General features: G+C 43.5%; 1 protein-coding gene across 3 annotated transcripts in view; it reads right to left on the reverse strand.

Moving 5' to 3' along the window:
* LOC118384013 (A disintegrin and metalloproteinase with thrombospondin motifs 2-like) overlaps positions 1–24,296 on the reverse strand; it is a 212,830-nt gene that overhangs the window by 36,726 nt on the left and 151,808 nt on the right. For all 3 annotated transcript variants that reach the window (XM_052507619.1, XM_052507629.1, XM_052507632.1), the window contains exon 5: positions 4,111–4,194. In XM_052507619.1, the coding sequence (XP_052363579.1) occupies positions 4,111–4,194 (84 nt within the window). The remainder of the gene's footprint in view (positions 1–4,110; positions 4,195–24,296) is intronic.

The raw sequence follows: 24,296 nt of genomic DNA on the forward strand, positions 1-24,296 counted from the left end.
TGGACCCGCAAGATGCCAAGGTGAGCTAAAATACCTTTGGTGTTATAGGGTACATACATGCTTGCGTTAGACAAAACTACAAGAATTTTAAGATGTACACATATTCTCCTACTGCAGAGTCATTTTCTTACATTCAATACTGCATTTCCTGATTCTGTGAAATTCACAGCAATTTATTTTATACATAGGAACCCAAACATACATACTTATAGATATAAGTATTTCTTATGCAATGGTTACATTTTCCCAGAATAATACATACTCCCACATATAGACCTACATTATCTCTCTCTCTCTCTCTCTCTCCGTCACCTCTCCTGTTCTTTCTCAATGTATCAGCCACTCCTTTTTCTTCTCTCTCCACCCCCTCTCACCCCCCCACCCCCACTTTCTATTTTCACACATACACATTGTACAGTTCAATTCTGCCTCTCTGTCCTGCAGTGAAGACATATGACCGCCTCTCTGGTCAAATGATGGAGTAAGAAATGTATGTGGTGAACTAACATACATCTGTGTGTGTGTTTGTGTGTGAGTGAGTGAGTGAGTGAGTGTGTACGTGTGTGCGTACACTCAGGGTTGCTCGACCAATCTGCAGGTTGACCATGCACTTTGTTATGGGTGTAAGATGGCACAGTGATGCCATCTGTTGGTAAATGTTAATTACTGCAACTCCAGTGTTTTTACCGATGTGCTTGAGATACCCGGATGTATTGCAATGTACTGAACAAGACTGGTTACTCGCATCAATGCCTCTGTCTCGTCATTAAACATTCAAACACACTTCTCCGTTGCCAAGATAATTGGGGATGATGGACAGTCTTGGCCTGAGCTGCATGCGGATAGAGGCGGGGCCGGTCAAGGAGTGTGTGTGTGTCTGGGTGTATGCCGGTACTCTGAAAACTTCCATTGAGACAAGGTAGAGAGAGGAGAGTAGAAATAAGTGTAAGGTTAGGGTTAGGGTTAGGCATAAGGTTAGCAGTGTGGTTTAGCTTAGGGTTAGGTTAAAAACCTGATTTTAAGAAGATAAATTGTAGAACTTCCGCTTTGCAGCTTGGCCAGATAGTGTCAACCGAATAAAATATAAAGTAGATGATGCAATATAGAGGTTTGGAATACTATAGAGTATCAGTTCCATGCTCTATCGGTAGTAGCACCCTGTGGGGTTGTCCCTCCTCAATCACAAACACATACATGCATGTACAACAGACAGACAGACAGACAGACAGACAGACAGACAGACAGACAGACAGACAGACAGACAGACAGACAGACAGACAGACAGATAGATAGATAGATAGATAGATAGATAGATAGATAGATAGATAGATAGATAGATAGATAGAATATGATAGATAATAGATAGCTAAACACCTGTTTCCGGATTACATCTTCAAACTAAGGGCATTTGTGGCATGGATCCGTGACACGGAGATGTGTCCATCATGGGTAAGATAGTCCAGCTAGCTACATTTTCAGATATTGCAGTACACGTTTCTAATTTTGACAGAAAGTGGTTTCATTTGAAGCTAAAGTGTACAGTTAGCTAGCGTTGGATGGCTGGCACCCTAGCTAACATTAGGTGGTGTGCTATGTGTGATCTTATATGTTGTTTACCCAGCTAAGTTAATTGTTTTACCTAGGTATTTAGCTACATGTCTGAAGCTAAAGTGTACAACACCCGTTGAATATGGCCGGTGTCAGTAAACGTCGGCAAAAAAGCACAATGACATTTTTGCCAGCAGAGTTGGTTAGGCTGTTTTCATGTTATCCAGAGGTAAACAAATCACCTGCCAGAGCGTCAAGTGTGTGCTCTGAACGCAAGGAGATGGGTGGGGCTAAAGCTTAAGAGGGTGTGAACAATGCTGAATGGGTGTAGACAAAGAAGAGGTCTCTCACCGAAACACTAAAATGCCATTTTCTCAGAAGTGAGTTTACAAGTTGATCAACTTTCAAAGCAGAATTACTTTCCCATTGTTCCTTAAATTCAGTGTATGATATACCATTTTGTAGCTCTGAGTCTCTACTTTTATCCAATGTAAAAACAGAAATTCAAAGTTTTCTACACAAGACTGAATCCAGATGGTGAGTCACATATGAGGATGCTTGTTCATCGACTATTTTTTTAATTTGATTTATTTAACCAGGCAAGTCAGTTAAGAACATATTCTTATTTACAATGACGGCCTATCCCGGATGATGCTGGGCCAATTGTGCGCCGCCCTATGTGATGCAGCCTGGATTTGAACCAAAGACTGCAGTGACACCTCTTGCACTGAGTTGCAGTGCCTTAGACCGCGGAGCCACTCGAGAGCCCCCAGCGCTGCCTTCAATACCATAGCTCCATCTAAGCTCACCACAAAGCTCACGGCCCTGGGTCTGAACTCATCCCATGCAACTGGGTCCTAGACTTCGTGACGGCTTACCCCCAGCTGCTAAAGGTAGGCAACATTAGCTCCTCAACAGTGATTCTCAACACAAGGGTGCATCCTCAGTCCCCTCCTGTACTCCCTGTATACCCATGACTGCGTGGCCTCACACAGTTCCAAATCCATCATCAAGTTTTCTGACGACACAACAGTATTAGGCCTGATTACCAACAATGACGAGACGGCCTACAGGGAGGAGGTAGGCACTCTGATGTGGTGCCTGGTACACAACCTCTCCCTTAACATCAGCAAAACAAAGGAGCTGATTGTGGACTTCAGGAAGAACTAGGCTGGGCAAGCCCCCATCCACGGGGATGCTGTGGAGATGGTCAAAAACGTAAAGTTCCTCGGCGTACACATCTCTAAGCAGCTGAAATGGTCAAACCACATGGATACCTTTGGTGAAGAAGGCACGACAACGACTCTTCAACCTCAGGATGCTGAAGAAATGCGATCTGTCCCAGAGGGCCCTCATTGTGTTATACAGGAGCACCATCGAGAGCATACTGTCGGGATTCATCAAAGATTGGTACGTCAACTCCACTGTCGCGGAGAGCACGCTCAGCCAAACGCACCATTGGGTGCACACTGACTGCCCTCCAGGACACTTACAGGTCGCAGGAAGGCCAAGAAGATAATTAGGGACCCCAGCCACCAGAGCCATGGCCTGTTCTCCCCAATTCCATCACTAAAAAGCAGGCAGTACAGGAGCACCATGGCAAAAACTGGAAGACTGGCTAATGGCTTCTACCCCGAGACCATCAGGCTGCTGAATAGCCACCACTAGTCAGCTAACCTTCTCGCGTTTCCAGCCACCCCCCAACAGACATTTACCCTGTCCCTGCCCCAATGGACATTTACCATTGTTACAGTGTTGTATATATTTGATTTATATTTATTTATATTCTTTATTATTACATGTATTGTTTTTATTTCACTTTGGGATGCATTGTTGGAGCTCAGAGCTTAAGATTTTCTCTGTATCCTGTAATTACACCTGCAACCCTGTACACGTGACTATTAAACTTGTAATCTAATCAAGATAGATAGATGATAGAATTACAGAGCAGCATCCGCCAGTCTGTCTGGTTGTTTATGAATGAGGGAAGGCTATCATTGATTGTTTATCTTTGTCTGGACTTCCCATGATTCCTTGCTCCAGCCCACCAGGGAAAAAAGCCGGTTGCATAACGGCAGTGTTTCGATGTGCTTCGGTGATGAACTGTGAAGGCGTGCGACTTTGAAAACCCTCCCCTGGGATCCACATGCTTTTAGTTCCTCTTTTGCTCAGTCCACTGGAATAACAGGCTGTAGGCCTCGTCGAGTGCAGAGAGGGTTGTGTGTGTGTGTGTATTGTGTGTGTATTGTGTGTGTGTATTGCGTGCGTGCGTGCGTGCGTGCGTGTGTGCGTGTGTGTGTGTGTGTGTGTGTGTGTGTGTGTGTGTGTGTGTGTGTGTGTGTGTGTGTGTGTGTGTGTGCGTGTGTGTGTGTGTGTAGGGGTGCAGAAAATGCTCCATAAAATATAACATGGCTGCAACTTTTCAAGGAACAGGTTCATAAAACAGAGGCTCTGCTCAGTCAAACCTGAAGTAGATTATGAACATGGATTTTCTTTCTATAGTCAAAACAACCTGTAAAAAGGATATATAGGCTAAAAAACATGAACAAAACACTCTTTTACCTTCCCATAGCCAAGCATGATGATTCGTACTAGCACCACGTTGATCCTGGCTCCCAGAGAGTGGTCATGGTAAATCTCGTTCACCTGCACAGACAAAGACACAGACATTTACTGTATCAACACATAAGGAAGAGAGAGAGAGAGAGTTGAGGAGAAAAATAAAGAGGATATATTCTTGGAACATAAATTTAAGAAGATAGAGACCTTCAGGGTGAGGTAAAAGGCAGGATGAATGATGGGAAGATAACAGTAGATACAGGGAGGAGAGGAGGTAGAGAAAGACAGGGAACAGAGGGGTACACTCTTAGATGCTATCTAGAACCTAAAAGGGTTCTTCGGCTGTCCCAGTAGGAGAACCCTTTGAAGAACCCTTTTTGGTTCCAGGTAGAACCTTTTTGGGTTCCATGTAGAACCCTTTCCACAGAGGGTTTGACATGGAACCCAAAATGATTCTACCTGGAACCAAATAGGGTTTTACCTGGATCCAAAAAGAGTTCTCCTAAGGACAGCCGAATAACCTTTTTGGAACCAATTTTTCTTAGAGTGTAGTTGTTCTTCCCACTTTTATGCATGTCAACATCAGAAGCCTCCTCCCTAAGTTTGTTTTACTCACTGCTTTAGCACACTCTGCCAACCCTGATGTCCTTGCCGTGTCTGAATCCTGGCTCAGGAAGGCCACCAAAAATTCAGAGATTTCCATACCCAACTATAACATCTTCCGTCAAGATAGAACTGCCAAAGGGGGCGGAGTCGCAGTCTACTGCAGAGATAGCCTGCAAAGTAATGTCATACTTTCCAGGTCCATACCCAAACAGTTTGAACTACTAATTTTGAAAATTACTCTCTCCAGAAACAAGTCTCTCACTGTTGCCACCTGCTACCGACCCCCGTCAGCTCCCAGCTGTGCCCTGGACACCATTTGTGAATTGATCGCCCCCATCTAGCTTCAGAGTTTGTTCTGTTAGGTGACCTAAACTGGGATATGCTTAACACCCGGCAGTCCTACAATCTAAGCTAGATGCCCTCAATCTCACGCAAATCATCAAGGAACCCACCAGGTACAACCCTAACTCTGTAAACAAGGGCACCCTCATAGACGTCATCCTGACCAACTGGCCCTCCAAATATACCTCCGCTGTCTTCAACCAGGATCTCAGCGATCACTGCCTCATCGCCTGTATCCGCCACGGAGCCGCAGTCAAACGACCACCCCTCATCACTGTCAAACGCTCCCTAAAACACTTCTGTGAGCAGGCCTTTCTAATCGACCTGGCCCGTGTATCCTGGAAGGACATTGACCTCATCCCGTCAGTTGAGGATGCCTGGTCATTCTTTAAAAGTAACTTCCTCACCATTTTGGATAAGCATGCTCCGTTCAAAATGCAGAACCAAGAACAGATACAGCCCTTGGTTCACTCCAGACCTGACTGCCCTCGACCAGCACAAAAACATCCTGTGGCGGACTGCAATAGCATCGAATAGCCCCGTGATATGCAACTGTTCAGGGAAGTCAGGAACCAATACACGCAGTCAGTCAGGAAAGCTAAGGCCAGCTTCTTCAGGCAGAAGTTTGCATCCTGTAGCTCCAACTCCAAAAAGTTCTGGGACACTGTGAAGTCCATGGAGAACAAGAGCACCTCCTCCCAGCTGCCCACTGCACTGAGGCTAGGAAACACGGTCTCCACCGATAAATCCATGATTATCGAAAACTTCAATAAGCACTTCTCAACGGCTGGCCATGCCTTCCGCCTGGCTACTCCAACCTCGGCCAACAGCTCCGCCCCCCGTAGTTCCTCACCCAAGCCTCTCCAGGTTCTCCTTTACCCAAATCCAGATAGCAGATGTTCTGAAAGAGCTGCAAAACCTGGACCCGTACAAATCAGCTGGGCTTGACAATCTGGACCCGCTATTTCTGAAACTATCTGCCGCCATTGTCGCAACCCCTATTACCAGCCTGTTCAACCTCTCTTTCATATCGTCTGAGATCCCCAAGGATTGGAAAGCTGCCGCAGTCATCCCCCTCTTCAAAGGGGAGACACCCTGGACCCAAACTGCTATAGACCTATATTCATCCTGCCCTGCCTATCTAAGGTCTTGAAAGCCAAGTCAACAAACAGGTCACTGACCATCTCGAATCCCACCGTACCTTCTCCGCTGTGCAATCTGGTTTCCGAGCCGGTCACGGGTGCACCTCAGCCACACTCAAGGTACTAAATGATATCATAACCGCCATCGATAAAAGACAGTACTGTGCAGCCGTCTTCATCGACCTCGCCAAGGCTTTCGACTCTGTCAATCACCAAATTCTTATCGGCAGACTCAACAGCCTCGGTTTTTCGGATGACTGCCTTGCCTGGTTCACCAATTACTTTGCAGACAGAGTTCAGTGTGTCAAATCGGAGGGCATGCTGTCCGGTCCTCTGGCAGTCTCTATGGGGGTGCCACAGGGTTCAATTCTCGGGCCGACTCTTTTCTCTGTATATATCAATGATGTTGCTCTTGCTGCGGGCGATTCCCTGATCCACCTCTCGCAGACGACACCATTCTATATACTTTCGGCCCGTCATTGGACACTGTGCTATCAAACCTCCAAACGAGCTTCAATGCCATACAGCACTCCTTCCGTGGCCTCCAACTGCTCTTAAACGCGAGTAAAACCAAACGCATGCTTTTCAACCGATCGCTGCCTGCACCCGCATGCCCGACTAGCATCACCACCCTGGATGGTTCCAACCTTGAATATGTGGACATCTATAAGTACCTAGGTGTCTGGCTAGACTGCAGACTCTCCTTCCAGACTCACATCAAACATCTCCAATCAAAAATCAAATCCAGAGTCGGCTTTCTATTCCGCAACAAAGCCTCCTTCACTCACGCTGCCAAGCTTACCTAGTAAAACTGACTATCCTACCGATCCTCGACTTCGGCGATGTCATCTACAAAATGGCTTCCAACACTCTACTCAGCAAACTGGATGCAGTCTATCACAGTGCCATCCGTTTTGTCACTAAAGCACCTTATACCACCCACCACTGCGACTTGTATGCTCTAGTCGGCTGGCCCTCACTACATATTCGTCGCCAGACCCACTGGCTCCAGGTCATTTACAAGTCCATGCTAGGTAAAGCTCCGCCTTATCTCAGTTCACTGGTCACGATGGCAACACCCATCCGTAGCACGCGCTCCAGCAGGTGTATCTCACTGATCATCCCTAAAGCCAACACCTCATTTGGCCGCCTTTCGTTCCAGTACTCTGCTGCCTGTGACTGGAACGAATTGCAAAAATCGCTGAAGTTGGAGACTTTTATCTCCCTCACCAACTTCAAACATCAGCTATCCGAGCAGCTAACCGATCGCTGCAGCTGTACATAGTCTATAGGTAAATAGCTCACCCTTTTTCACCTACCTCATTCCCATACTGTTTTTTATACTGTTTTTATTTATTTACTTTTCTGCTCTTTTGCACACCAATATCTCTACCTGTACATGCCCATCTGATCATTTATCACTCCAGTGTTAATCTGCAAAATTGTATTATTCGCCTACCTCCTCATGCCTTTTGCACACATTGTATATAGACTGCCCATTTTTTTCTACTGTGTTATTGACTTGCTAATTGTTTACTCCATGTGTAACTCTGTGTTGTCTGTTCACACTGCTATGCTTTATCTTGGCCAGGTCGCAGTTGCAAATGAGAACTTGTTCTCAACTTGCCTACCTGGTTAAATAAAGGTGAAATAAATAAAAAAATAAAAAAATAAAACTTAAAGAGAGCACGAACTGGTTGCTAGACAACCCCACAAAAAACGCAGGGACATGGTTGCCCCCGTCTGTCTGTCTGTCTGTCTGTCTGTCTGTCTGTCTGTCTGTCTGTCTGTCTGTCTGTCTGTCTGTCTGTCTGTCTGTCTGTCTGACCCTTCTACTCTTTAATATTCTACAGCATTCCCTCATTCCCTGCTTTCCAAGAATAACACAGCCAGATATGACGTGTGGGAGGACAAGGAGAGTGACAGTGTGGGTGTGTGTGACTCCCTGTGTCTCTGTGTGATTATGTGTGCATTCTACATGTGTGAGTGAGAGGTCAAGTGAAAATGTGTGGTATGTCTGTATGTGTGTGCACATCTGTGATTGTGTGCCTGCGTTAATGTGCACTTCTGTGTGTGTGTGTGTGTGTGTGTGTGTGTGTGTGTGTGTGTGTGTGTGTGTGTGTGTGTCAGAGTGGCAGCCTGGAGGTGACATGGCCCCTCCAGCAGGTCAGATCACACTCTGTCCCTTCCAGCTGGTTGCCACGGCAACATCAGCCCAATTTGGGCCGGTTGACTTCCAGGTGCCCCTGACACCCCGGGCCCCACTCTAATGAGACATTTACATACAGACACACACATGGATGCACCCATACACACACACTGCATGAAAAATATGTTTCCAGGTATTTTCCAACCTGTAAACATACACTGACTACACTGACTACAAACTACACTGTCGTGAGCGGTAATTTCTCATATTTCGATGGACCGCTTTTCATAGAGTCGCCTCACATCAGCTGAAATTGGAAGAGGCTACCACCAAACATTTAGCGTCGTGCTTTTACATGACCATCCATTCTGGTCTGGATTTGAGCAACTTTATTACCGTTCTGGTTAGCGATTGTATCACCGCCATGGTTTTGTTTTCGACATACGGTCATTTTATCTTTGCCCTCGATGTCTGCCTCGTTGAGGGCCTCTCTTCGGCCTCCTCCTTCGGTCTCTCTCTCTCTCTCTCTCTCTCTCTCTCTCTCTCTCTCTCTCCCTCTCTCTCTCCCTCTCTCTCTCTCTCTCTCCCTCTCTCCCCCTCTCTCTCTCTCTCTCTGTCTCTCCCTCTCTCCCTCTCTCTCTCTCTCCTCTCTCTCTCCTCTCTCTCTCTCTCTCTCTCTCTCCCCTCTCTCTCTCTCTCTCTCCCCCCCCCTCTCTCTCTCCCATCTCCCCTCTCTCTCCCATCTCCCCCTCTCTCTCTCTCTCTCTCTCTCTCTCCCCGCCCCCCTCTCTCTCTCCATCTTCCCCCTCTCTCTCTCCCCCTCTCTCTCTCTCCATCTCCCCTCTCTCTCTCCATCTCCCCCTCTCTCTCTCTCTCTCTCTCCCCCCCTCTCTCTCTCCATCTCCTCCTCTCTCTCTCTCTGCTCACCTACATCATATGTATACACCTCAGACGTTTTACTGATCTGCTGTTGGATTATTTGATTAGTGATTCTTGCTATGTTTGTATTATTATTTAGGAACGCTTTTATGTGAAGCCGTAGCTCATTCAATATGAGTGTTTAGCGTTGTGTTAGCTACATATCTTAGATTGTTCTGTTAACTTTGTATGTGCTTAATGCTGTGTTTTCTCTCTCTCTCTCTCTGTTGCTCATTTGGCTGTTATCTCCCCTTGGCTTTAACAATGTTTGCAATACTTTTAGAGTATTCGTGCCTTGAGAGAAACCACACGCTTGCTCTGTAAATGAACTCTGCACATTTCTCCCAAACAACATGGGAGAATTTGGACTCTTGCGCTTACACGTCAAGACTGTTCTCTTGGTGCTTAACCACGTTTCTGGACTTTGCTCATCTCGTGAAAAAATGTGCCGTTATAAAGGCTCTGGTGACTGTGAATTGTCATTCAAATGCTGTCTGTAAATCCAAATGTTGTAACCCCCGATCTAGACTTGCCATTATCTTGCTGCTTCTACTGTATGGACATGTGCAGTCTAATCCAGTCATTTTTGCCCCTACCGAATTAAGTAGTCAGTGTGGCCTGAAGTTTATGCCAAAGCTTGATTTTGTGAATATATGGATAAAAACTGCCGACCCTAACATATGTATGCTTTCTGAAAACCAGATTCAAAAAATCAATTACATACAAAAATATTGGCGTAAATGGGTTTGAACGTTTTTTGGTGCAGATCGTACGTCTAAGGGTGGTGATGTTGCTGTACACATAAAAGACAAGTTCTCTGCTGTCGTTCTGACTTCTGTTACTAAACCTAAGCAATTTGAAGATCTGTCTTTGAACCTAAACCTTGGCTCATCTTTAAATATTGTTGTATCGTCTTATTATAGACCTCCGTCTGTTATCACAGCATGTCAACTCTTAAGTTTGTCTTGATGGGTGATCTGAATCAGGATTGGTTAAATCTAGCTCTGATCAACTCAAAATTCTATGAAATCCCTATAATCTCAGTCAGATTGTCAACAGCGTATCTAGGTTCATGTCATTAGTTAAAGAAACCTGAAGCAGTTTGATATTCAAGGTTTTTTACATAATGTATTTTGCATTGAATGGAATACAATTCATCCCTGATGTTGAATGAGCCTTTTCTTACTTCCACAATGCATTCCAGGATGTGTGCAATAGGCATGCCACTTTTAAAAAAATGCAGGATTAAGGGCAGAGATAACCCTTGGTTTACTGATTAATTTACTAAAATCATAATAGAACGAAATTCTATGTGGGCTAAAGCAAGATGCTCTTTTTCGGCGGATGATTGGATGGCTTTTAAATGTCTTTGAAATCTGGGTGTGGCTATGACCCGAAAACTGAAAGCAGACCACTACCTTAAATCTACTTCAGATAATTTAAATAATCCCTCCAAATTTTGGCAAGTAGTGAAATGTTTGGAGTGCAAAAAAGATACACAGCTTCCTAAACAATTGTTGGTCGACACTGAGAGAACCTCTATTCTGAAAGCCTTAAATCAGCATTTTCTAGATCCAGGCAGTTTATTTGAACAGCTTAAAGGTCTAAGTGAGCCCCCTGTGAATTTACCTGACACCCCTGTGCACTCCTTCGCCAGGTTTTCCTTCTCACCCTTCTCTGTTTCAGATGTGCGTAAAGCCCTGAAAGAAATTGATAGAGAGAAATCCCCTGGCTCTGATGATCTAGACCCCCGCCTACTACACTTAGCTGCAGACATCATTGCTCCCCTTAATATTTTTAACCTCACGCTTGATGGTAAGGAAATCCCCAAGCTATGGAAATATGCTTTTGTAAAGCCTCTCCTGAAAGGTGGAGATCCTTCGCTACTAAGCAACTATCAACCCATATCAAAACTGTCTAAGTTACTGGAGTCCTTAGTTAGTAGGCAGCTGAAGGCCTACCTCCAAGAACAACATATTAAATGGAATGCAATCAGGTTTAATGTCAGCAACATTGAAGGTTTTAAATTACATCCACTTTGCTCTTGACAAGAAGTTACATTGTGTGCCTGTCTTTATTGATTTGTCGAAGGCATTTGACACCATGGACCATGCTGTGTTGGTGCAAAGGTAAAAATGTTGTGGAATTACTGGTCATGCTCTAAATTGGCTAATAAATTACCTATCAAATCGTACACAATGTGCAATGGCGGATGGTTGTAAATCTGGGACCATAGAGGTGGGCTCAGGTGTTCCGCAAGGTTCCATATTGGGACCAAAATTGTAATTTTGTATATCAACAACATTGGGGATCATATTGAGACAGTGGTTGTTTATTTTTATGCAGATGATACTGTTCTTTATTAAAGTTGTATTAGTTTATTTTTAGCATTTGAAAATGCCCAAAGACCATTTGACACCATACCACAGAATCTTTATGATTAGAAGCTGGTTCTGAATTCGGGGGGAAAAACTGCATGGTATTTTCTAATGCCAGGCATGTTACTAATCATGTCATTGCCACATTGGATGGACATACTATAGAGCAAGTCAAATACTACAAATATTTGGGAGTGTGGGTGGATGACAAGCTGAGCTTCACTGTTCATGTGGAGAACTTGATAAGGAAGCTCAAGCTGAAAATAGGTTTTTATTACCGGCATGAGGCCTGTTTTTCTTTGGAGGCCAAGAAAGAAGTTGCTGGCACGATGTACAGTTGAAGTCAGAAGTTTACATACACCTTAGCCAAGTACATTTAAACTTAGTTTTTCACAAATCCTGACAGTTAATCCCAGTACAAATTCCCTGTTTTAGGTTAGTTAGGATCAACACTTTATTTTAAGAATGTGAAATGTCAGAGTAATAGTAGAGAGAATGATTTATTTCAGCTTTTATTTCTTTCATCACATTCCCAGTGGGTCAGAAGTTTAAATACACTCAATTACTATTTGGTAGCATTGCCTTTAAATTGTTTAACTTGAGTCAAACGTTTCGGATAGCCTTCCACACGCTTTCCACAATAAGTTGGGTGAATTTTGGACCATTCCTCCAGACAGAACTGTTGTAACTGAGTCAGGTTTGTAGGCCTCCTTGCTCGCACACACTTTTTCAGTTCTGCCCACAATTTTCTATTGTATTAAGGTCAGGGCTTTGTGATCTCCACTCCACTCCAATACCTTGACTTTATTGTCCTAAAGCCATTTTGCCACAACTTTGGAAGTATGCTTGGGGTCATTGTCCATTTGGAGACCAATGTGCGACCAAGCTTTAACTTCCTGACTGATGTCTTGAGATGTTGCTTCACTATATCCACATAATTTTCCTTCCTCAATGCCATCTATTTTGTGAAGTGCACCAGTCCCTCCTGCAGCAAAACACTCCCATAACATGATGCTGCAACCTCCGTGCTTCACGGTTGGGATGGTGTTCTTCGGCTTGCAAGCCTCCCCCTTTTTCCTCCAAACATAAAGATGGTCATTATGGCCAAACAGTTCTATTTTTGTTTCATCAGGACATTTTCTCCAAAAAGTATGATCTTTGTCCCCATGTGCAGTTGCAAACCGTAGTCTGGCTTTTTTATGGCGGTTTTGGAGCAGTGGCTTCTTGCTTGCTGAGTGGCCTTTCAGGTTATGTCGATATAGGACTTGTTTTACTGCAGATAGAGATTATTTTGTACCTGTTTCCTCCAGCATCTTCACAAGGTCCTTTGCTGTTGTTCTGGGATTGATTTGCACTTTTAGCACCAAAATACGTTCATCTCTAGGAGACAGCATGCGTCTCCTTCCTGAGCGGTATGGCAGCTGCTTGGTCCCATGATGTTTATACTTGCGTACTATTGTTTGTACAGATGAACATGGTACCTACAGTTGTTTGGAAATTGCTCCCAATGATGAAACAGACTTGTGGAAGTCAATTATTTTTTTTCTGAGGTCTTGGCTGATTTCTTTTGCTTTTCCCAAGATGTCAAGCAAAAGAGGCACAGAGTTTGAAGGCAGGCCTTGAAATACATGCACAAGTACACCTCCAATTCACTCAAATTATGTCAATTGGCCTATCAGAAGCTTCTAAAGCAATGACATAATTTTTGGGGGATTTTCCAAGCTGTTTAAAAGCACAGTCAACTTGGTGTATGTAAACTTCTGACCCACTGGAATTGTGATACAGTGAATTACAAGTGAAATAATCTGTCTGTAAACAATTGTTGTAAAAACGACTTAAACAGGTTTTAATGACTCCAACCTAAGTGTATGTAAACTTCAGACTTCAACTGTACATTACTAGCGGCTTTAGATTTGAGTGATGTTCCATATATGCAGGCCTCAACAACTACCCCGAGAGCACTTGATTCAGTATATCATGTGGCCCTCAGGTTCATTACCAATCAAAAACGTCTAATACATCATTGTGATCTCTACAGCGCCTTTTTCTGGTCGTCATTGACCTGAAAACCTACGGGGAGTTAGCTCTCCAGGTGCATTGTTAGAGAGCCCTGGTTGTACACCATGTGCAGCTAGGGCTGGGCAATATGGCCAAAATACTATATCATATCACTGGATTTTTCTCATTTAAAAAAAAAAATGTTTCTTAATAATAAAAGTTATTATTATGCTTTATGGGTAGTGGATGGACCTAGGAGGGCAACAAATTGCTTTGCTGTTATACCAAAAACAACAGAAGACAAAAACGGACAGTGAAGTCGTCTTATTTTTGGAACATTGCATAGCAATCAAAATCCTCTTTTGTGGCCTCTTACTCTGTTACTCAACCAATGTTTGCCATTTGCCGAGTTATTTATCATTCACACACTGTCACGTTTATTTTTTTTTTTTTGTATGTCTCTATTTCCTTACAAAGTTATTATTCCTATGGCTGATTTGACTGCAGTCTACTTTCGCCACGAGGAAGTCGGGTCTTTAGAATTGCATAGCCTAACGTTAACACTGCTAGCTCAATGCAGCGTTTCACCAGTTTGTCCAGTATGGGAAACCACAGTTTTGTCATGTGGATGCTTGATAGTAACAACACAGAGTAACGATATCTTTTGTAACCAGCCTAAAGATTGTTTCAGTGTTTACAACCGCAGCATGGGTAGCAAATGAGCAAATAATAATCAGACTGCATTTTCCAGCTAGCATTTTCATCACCTAGTGCGCATGCCTGCCCTGATTGCCTTCCTCACGGCAACGTTTTCAGGCATTTATATGAGGTGGGAGAGTAATGTAGGTTTACAGGAGTTTCAATCTGGTGGGGAAGAGAGAGATCAGGAGTTTTTCCAGACAATGCACACACACATGACAGTGTGCACACATAACAGTGTGCGTTCCCTGCAGTACACGTCAGGCAACTTGAGACGCTGCTCATTCCCGGGTAAGTTTTTTTGTGAATACTCAACCCGATCATGCTGGGTTTACAGAGCCCTTCAAGTCGTCTGAACACCAATCTGTTCATTTCCCAATGTGCCGAAGCGTGTATGTGTGACAAGCCATTAATAACTTCCTGAAAAGTGATCTGGAATTTTAAACCCAGACACTTGTCTTCTCATGCAGTGACACACACAAACACACACACTCCTTGTTCAACACACGATAACGCTGGGGTCCTGATTTGAGACCCCACACTGAGCGCTCCTTTTAAAAACAGACTTTTCTGTCACATTCAATGCCTGGACACACATTTTTCGACACATTGAGAAAGAGTGAAGGGCCCAGGCTAGATGTCATTATTGTGGACAATGTGAACTGGATAGAGTGTGCGTGTGCGTGCCTACGTGCATGTGTGTGTGTGTGTGTGTGAGCGTGAGCGTGTGCACTTTGTGTGTGTCACCTACAAGTAACTAATGCAGGACTAGAGGTGGACCTGGCACAAAATCCTTATTACCAGAATCATAATATAAGCAGGTCCTGCTTCAACACTTAATACTGTTAGAAGAGATGGAGAGAGAGGGAAGAAAGGGAAAGATGGAGAGAAGGGGCAAGAAATTGTTAACTAGGATTGGACCAGCTCTGACTTATTATTATGTCTGTTCTCAGCCTAGCACTATGTGTACCAAAACACTAGCTCCAGAGCTGTGTATTAAGACCAAATAAATGGCTCTGGCTTGCTCAATAAGACAGAGCTATGTTCGCTCCAACCCTGGACCAGCCTTAGGTGACAGAGTGTGTGTCTGATAGAGCTGTATTAGTTCAGAGTGTTAGTTCAGAGTGTGCTCCTTACAGATGTGTTTCATTCTCACCTGACATCCACACTATTATTACCTGTTACCATGCAGGCTTTTAACACAAACATCATGCGTTCATTAGCATTCACCGCAGCCAGGCTTGTTTTATCAGTCACACACACTCACACTCACACTCACAAGCACGCACACACACACACACACACACACACACACACACACACACACACACACACACACACACACACACACACACACACACACACACACACACACACACACACTCACACTCACACTCACACTCACAAGCACGCACCTGCATGCGCACACACACACACACACACACACACACACACACACACACACACACACACACACACACACACACACACACACACACACACACACACACACACACACACACACGCGCACACACACATGCGCACACACGCACACACACACACACATACACACACATACGCACACATGCGCACACATGCACACACACACACATGCACACAGACACGCACACATGCACACACATGCACACACATGCACACAGACACACACATGCACACACACACGCACACATGCACACACATGCACACAGACACACACATGCACACAGATACACACGCACACACGCACACATGCACACAGACATACACAAGCAGGGAGGATGAGCTGGTTATTAAAGGTCCAACGCAGCTATTTTTATCTCAATATCAAATGATTCCTGGGTAACAATGAAGTAACTTACTGTGATTGTTTTCAATTAAAATGGTCAAAAATAAACAAAAATAGCTTCTTAGCAAAGAGCGATTCCTCTAGCAAGAATTGTCTGGGAGTAGTTTGAGTGGGGAGGAGAAAAGTGAAAATGAGCTGTTATTGGCAGAGAGGTTTGGATCTCTCTTTCTTATTGGCCTATTAAATAACGTACTACATGGTGATGTCACCATGGAAGGCCAAAACTCCCTCCCACCAAAACAGACTGAAATTTCAGGTGGTCTTTTCAAACAGGTTTGACACAGTATTATTCCAGCCTCATAGTGTGGAAACACAGGTAAATACATTTTTTTGACTGCACTGGGCCTTTAACACGATCCAGCCATCTCTCTCATCACAATTACGTCTCAGTATAAAGGTCTCCCATCAGTTAGACAGGGAAACAGAGTGTCCTCTACAATGGCATCAATAAGCAGACACTTCTATGCAGGAGATTACCACACAATGGATTTCACCGAAAGGCTAAATATCTGCATCTTGGGAATAATGGAAATGGATCTCCCTCTCCCTCCATCTCTCGCTTGCTTACACTCTCTCTCTCTCTTGCGCTCTCTTTAGCTCTCTCTCTCGGACAGTGGGATTGGACAGATTTTAGGGAGGAATATTGTGTGAGACTCTGGCACGGATGCTCCCTGTCCTCCTGCCCTTGACCATGTGTGTGTGTGATTATGTGAGTGTGTGTCCTGGGACCTGGACGGAGAGGGAGAGGAGATGGAGGTGGGTGGGTGTGAGAGAGGGTGGATCAGGGCTGCCCCATCGATTACTCCTCTTTTCCCATGGACCACTTAAAGAAGCAGATCAATGGCCTTTTGCATTTCTCTGTCATGTTGTTTTTCTCTATTCTCCTCTATGATTGGGCTGCTTCTTGCTGATTGGGCGTGGAGTGTGTGGGTGTGTGTGTGCATGCTCTGGACCGTGTATTGTTGCAAATTATTAGATATTACTGCACTGTTGAGCTAGGAACACAAGCATTTCGCTACACCCGCAATAACTTCCGCTAAATATGTGTATGTGACCAATACAACTTGATTTGATGTTGATTTGACACACACGCACCGAGACATTCCAGTTGAACCCCTCAGACAGGATTAAGTGGTTGCCGTGGGAGCTGTTTCATGTCCAGCAGAAAGACCGCCCACCACCTCTCCTCTCTGACCCCTAGCTGTCTCTCCATCTGTCTCTCTCTCTCTCTCTCTTTCTCTTCCTCCAATTTCTTTCTCTCCTTCCTTCCCTCTCAATGTACACCTTGACTTTCTGACCTTTAGTTGCCCGACAGGAAGAAGAGCGGCAGGACGAAGGGGCGTAGGTGCGGTTCACCTCACACCTAGCAGGGGTCTAGAGCATCCCTGATAATATACAGATAGTCTGGCTAGCTGGCTAGCTGGCTAGCTGGCTGGTTGGCTGGCTCATTGTAGCTTTGAGGCACTCTGGCATGCTTGCCTAGTGGGCTAAGCTGGTTAGAATAGGGGTGACTGCTTCACATGGCATGGTTTTTCAGATTAATTATATATAACTGGGGAGCAACAGAAGTACTTGGGAGCAGCAGAAACAAACAGGAATGGAATTGTGTATTGGATTGTGGGTATTATCCATGTACGTTTTATAGGATCTCTATGGTGTTATCTCTGTCTACTTAACACGGTATTTTTATCAAGTATATCTAGCGGATAACAATGTCTGCTGAACGACTGGCCTGAATAAAAGCAATATCAAAAATACTCCACATAGTCACACAGCTTGCACTGTACAAAAAAAAAACATATTTACACAGGTGCACCTTGTACTGGGGACAATAAAATGGCAGACAGCGAGTATGGCGAGCGGTTTACTGATGTCAACGTTGTGACCAGAGTGCCCCATGGTGGCGCTGGGGATATGGTATGGGCCGGCATAAGCTATGGACAACGAACACAATTGTATTTTATCGATGGCAATTTGAATGCACAGTGATACCGTGACGAGATCCTGAGGCCCATAGTCGTGCCATTTATCCCCCGCCATGTGGTCCTTCTGTGGCTCAGTTGGTAGAGCATGGCGCTTGTAACGCCAGGGTAGTGGGTTCGATTCCCGGGACCACCCATACGTAGAATGTATGCACACATGACTGTAAGTCGCTTTGGATAAAAGCGTCAGCTAAATGGCATATATTATTATTATATTATTATTATATATTATATATTATTATATTATTATTATATTATTATTATTATTATTATTATATATTACCTCATATTTTAGCATGATAATGCACGGCCTCATGTCGCAATGATCTATACACAATTCCTGGAAGCTGAAAATGTACCAGCTCTTCCATGGCCTGCATACTCACCAGACATGTCACCCATTGAGTGTGTTTGGGATGCTCTGGATCGACATGTGCAACAGAGTGGGACAACATTCCAACTCTATACGAAGGAACTGTGTCATGCTGCATGAAGCAAATGGTTGTCACACAAGACTGTTTTTTAAAAAGGTATCTGTGACCAACAGGTGCATGTCTGTATTCCCAGTCATGTGAAATCCATAGATTGGGGCCTAATGAATTTATTTCAATTGACTGATTTCCTTATATGAACTGTAACTCAGTAAAATCTTTGAAATTGTTGCATGTTGCGTTTATATTTTTGTTCAGTGTATTATAGATTACGTAGGTGCCATGTTTGACCGTGATTGTTTTTAGCGGCTCCAAACTCCATTTGAGGATTCCACAATGTGGTTTTAAAAAAAAATCTGTATTTTGTATTATTGTCTCATTGTGAAGTGATGACATTTTCTAACTCTAACTCTCCAATTGTAAGGCAACCAGCTGCAACAGGATAGTGAGTTTTTTTTTTTTTTGTCTTTTTAGGGGTGGATCAGCTTAACATTGTGTGAATTGTGAATGTTGCTTCCATCAATGTAATTGTCTGCATCATTTCCAATCCCCCATGTATACACGCATGTATACATGAACAACTACAGTATATACTGTACATACACATACCTATATAGACACACATACTTTTTTTTTTTTAATATACCTTTATTATTCCCCGCAAACCCTACCACCCTTCCCCCAATTGGAGAACCAATAAACACTTTGGCTTCTCCCTTCAGTTTATATATCTTATACATAGTTTACAGACACAATCTATTTTACAATCATTATATTTGGTTTGTTTTTTTAGTCCTTCCTCTAGTTCTGATGTCCATACAGTTTGATTTCTATGTGTAACTGTGACATTTCACAAAAGTTCTGAACCTATATACATTGTACAGACCCCATATGTTTTACATGGTTTATCTTGCTATTAGTCCCACCCTTCAGCTCCATTCAACCCCTTCCATCTATATATCTTAACACCGTCCATTTTGGATTTATATTTGCCATATATTTTTAAACTGTGCAATGATGCTTCACAAACAAATTGAACCTTTCTATTCTCATAGCTTCTACAGATTGTAAATTAAAAAATAAATTTTTGCTAAAATAATTATTATCTTATTGATTGATTGACTATGGCTTTTTAAATCACCCAGTATTGCCATCTGCAGCATTAGTTCTAGGCAAATGTTGCAATTCTTCAGCCATTCCTGGACCTGTGACCAAAACAAGCTACATATGGACAATACCAAAATAAATGATCTAATGACTCCTCATATATATCACATTCTTTTGGTTGCAAGAATTATGTATAGCAATTTAAATAAAAAAATTCTAAGTTTTGAACTCACAGGATTGTGAGTTTGATCACAACATGTTCTTGTTGCACAACCTCACAACAAAAAGTATTTGTGTGAAAAGTTCAGGGGCGCAACTTTCACAGGGGACGAGGGCGTCATGTGCCCCCCACACATTCTGAAATTCAATTTTTGTCAATGGCATGCGATACAAAACAAGGCAGTGGTGTGCTTTAGGACCATGCAGACGCCTCCGAGCGGTCGGGTAGGCTGTTTGGAGTGTTTATCCTACAAAAAAAGTTATAATAATTAAGTCCCCCCCAGTTCTAAAACCAAAGTTGTCCCCCTGCTTACAATTGTACATTGAATCAACATCTTTTTTTTTACACTATGGTATAGTGTACCCTAAGGCTTGATTGGTAGAGGAAGAGAAAATAAAATACAAACAGGTGTGTGAGATAGCCTCAAGCCACGTGGAGAAAAGTATACAGGGCCTTCAGAAAGTATTCCACACCCCTTGACTTCTACAACATTTTGGTGAGTTATAAAGTCGGATTAAAATGGATTTGACTGTCATTTTTGGCTAACGATCTACACAAAATACTGACTGAAATTAAAAATAAAACACTAATAGGCCTATATCTGGATTAACTAAGTATTCACCCCCGGGACAATACATGTTGGAAACACGTTTGGCAGCGATTACAGCTGTAAGTGTTTTTGGGTAAGCCTCTAAGAGCTTTGCACACCTGGATTGTACAATATTTGGCCATTATTCTTAAAATAAATGTCAAGCTCTGTCAAGTTGGTTGTAGATCATTGATAGAAAGGCATTTTCAAGCCTTCCCATAGAGTTTTGACTTAAATCGTCTTGAGAATCTAACTAAGCCACTAAGGAACATTCAATGTTATCTTGGTAAGCAACTCCAATGTAGTTTTGCCTTGTGTTTTAAGTTATTGTCCAGTTGAAAGGCGAATTCATCTCCCAGTGTCTGTTGGAAAGAAGACTGAACCAGTTTCTCCTCTAGGATTTTCCCTGTGCTTAGCTGTATTCCGTTTCTTTTTATCCTAAAAACCTCTCTAGTCCTTGCAGATGACAAGCATTCAAATAACATGATGCAGCCACCAAATATGAAGAGTGGTACTCAGTGATGTGTTGTGTTGGATTTTCCACAATCATAATGCTTTGTATTCAGGACAAAATGTTCATTTCTTTGTTGCAAACAGGATGCATGTTTTGGAATATTTTTATTTTCTACAGGCTTTTCACTCTGTCAATTAGGTTAGTAATTGTGGATTAACTTCCATGTTGTTGATCCATCCTCTTTTTTCTCACATCACAATCATGAAACTTTTAAAATCATGGTGATCATGGCCTCATGGTGAAATTCCTGAGCAGTTTCCTTCCTCTCTGGCAACTGAGTTAGTGTAGATGTGTAGATCAGTGACACAACATCTCAATTTAAAAACCATTTAAAATTCAGGCTGTAACAAAATGTGAAAAAGTAAAGTGGTGTGAATACTTTAAGAAGGCACTGCACACACACACACACACACACACACACACACACACACACACACACACACACACACACACACACACACACACACACACACACACACACACACACACACACACACACACACACACAGACAACATAAGATAAGATAACACACACTGCTCCGAGACAGCCTCCATGATCTCACCCTGGCAGCTTTGGACAATGACGAGGAGAGAAATAAAGCTTCTTTTTCATCGTTGAACCAGGCCTGCCTCTAGTACTCCCCTCTGACTGTGCCTGTCCTGGGGTGAACCTAGCAGCTCGCAAAGAAGCAAAACATCAATCTGGAGAGAGAACAGGGTCATATCCACAAAGCATCACAGTAGGAGTGCTGATCTAGGATCAGGTCCATGTAATCTTATAAAAACAAAATACTAAACTGATCCTGGCTCAGCACTCATAGTCTGAGAGGCATTATGAATACAGGCCCAGATAAAAGTTTTAGGAAGTAACTCCCCTCAATGTACTCTGAATATTTCATGACTGTAAGACCAAGAACATTTATTCAAAATAGCTTCTAAAGCTAATTGTATGTTTGTGAATGGCAAAATATGGCTGTTTTTTCCAATTTCCTGAAAAGTGTCTGTTTTGGAGATGAGAAGTTTTCATCCAACAGCAATAGTAACATTGATAGGATAGTCTCGAACGGAGCTCATCCAGTTCATACTCCGTGATTGCACATTTGCCAATAGAACGGAGGGTAGAGGCGATTAAATCACTCTCCGACGTATTCTCGTCACGTATCCCACATGCCGGCCTTTATAGCTCCGGCTCCTCCTTCTTCGATTGTCAGGGATTTGGGCCTGGTCCAGGATAATCAATGTGTCTTTTGCCTCCGACTCATTGAAGTAGAAGTCCTTGTCCAAATCGAGGTTCGTGATAGCTGTTCTGATGTCCAAAAGCTATTTTAGGTCATACGAAATGATGGCTGAAGCATTATGTACAAAAAAAATAAGTGCAGTCAAAAAAAGACACAAAATAGCACAATTGGTCAGGAGCCCATAAAACAGCCACTATTCCCTCCAGCACAATTATATTTACTAAGAGATTTTTCTACTATTTTGTAGCTTTCTATTTACCACCGCACACCGATGCTTGCACCTAAGATCGCACTCAACAAGTTGTATAGGGCCATAAGCAAACAAGAAAATGTGGTAGGGCTTGCAAACTATCACGGATTACAAAGGGAAACCCAGCTGTGGGCTGTCCAGTGACGAGCTAAATAGCTTCTATGCTCGCTTTGAGGCTAGCAACACTGAACCATGCATGAGAACACCGGTTGATACGGACAACAGTGTGATTGATCACTCTATCCGCAGCCAATATAAGTAAGACCTTTAAACAGGTTAACATTCACAAGGCCGCAGGGCTTGACAAATTACCAGGACGCATACTCAGAGCATGCGCTGACCAGCTGGCAAGTGTATTCACCAACATTTATAACCTCTCCTGACCCAGTCTGTAATATCTACGTTTCAAGCCGACCACCAGAGTCCACATGCCCAAGAACGTCAAGGTAACCTGTCTAAATGACTATCACCCCGTAGCACTCACATCCGTAGCCATGAAGTGCTTTGAAAGGCTGGTCATGACTCACATCAACAACATCATCCCAGCCATCCTGGACCCACTCCAATTTTAATTTCACCCCATCAGATCCACCGATGAACAATCTCTATTGCACACTACACTGCAATTTCCCACCTGGACAAAAGGAACACCAACATGAGAATGCCGTTCATTGAGTACAGCTCAGTATTCAACACTGTAGTGCCCTCCAATATCCTCACGTAGGACCCTATGATGCCCCAGGTGGTGAGAGTAGTCAACAACACATCAGTCAAGCAGACCCTCGATACAGGGGCCCCTCAAAACTCCAACACCATCATTAAGTTTAGCAGACAACACAACGGTGGAAGGCCTGATTGCCGAGAATGACACAGCCTACAGGGAGAAGGTCAGAGACCTGACAGTCTGGTGCCAGGACAACAACCTCTTCCTCCACGTCAGCAAGACAAAGGAGCTGATCATTAACTACGCCCCCATCCACATCTATGGGACTGTGGTGGAGTAGATCAAGAGCTTCAAGTTCCTTGGTGTTCACATCACTAAAGAATTATAATGGTGCACACACACCAACACAGTTGTAAAGAGGGCACGACAACCTTCCCCTTCAGGAGGCTGAAAAGATTCAGTATGAGCCCTCCTATCCTCAAAAAGTTAACCAGCTGGACCACTGAGAGCATCTTGACTGGCTGCATCACTGCTTGGTATGGCAACTGCTTAGCATTCGACTGCAAGGTGCTACAGAGAGTAGTGCGTACGGCCCTGAACATAACTAGGGCCAAGCTCCATGCCATCCAGGACCTCTATACCAGGTGGTGTCAGAGGAAGGCCCAGAAAATTGTCAAAGACTCAAGCTACTCATGTCATAGACTGTTATCTCTGCTACAGCATGGCAAGCAGTATCGATGCACCAAGTCTGGAACCAACAGGACTCTGAACAGCTTCTACCCCAAGCCATACGACTGCTAAATAGTTAGTACGGGTAGCTATTGGTTAACTTCTTTGGGGCAGGGGGCAGTATTGGGTAGCTTGGATGAAAAACGTGCCCAAATTAAGCTGCCTGCTACTCCGCCGTAAAAGCTAGAATATGCATATGGATAGAAAACACTCTGAAGTTTCTAAAACTGTTTGAATGATGTCTGTGAGTAAGTGAATATTTCAAATGCTATTTCTGAGTAATGTTGACTACCCAATATGGCGGGTATCTTTTTGGCTGCTTTGTTGTCTAAAGCCTGTACTCAGATTATTGCATGGTTTGCTTTCTCCGTAAAGTTTTTTTGAAAT

Source organism: Oncorhynchus keta, chromosome 4 (assembly GCF_023373465.1).
Source record: "Oncorhynchus keta strain PuntledgeMale-10-30-2019 chromosome 4, Oket_V2, whole genome shotgun sequence".
Taxonomy (NCBI): Eukaryota; Metazoa; Chordata; class Actinopteri; order Salmoniformes; family Salmonidae; genus Oncorhynchus; species Oncorhynchus keta.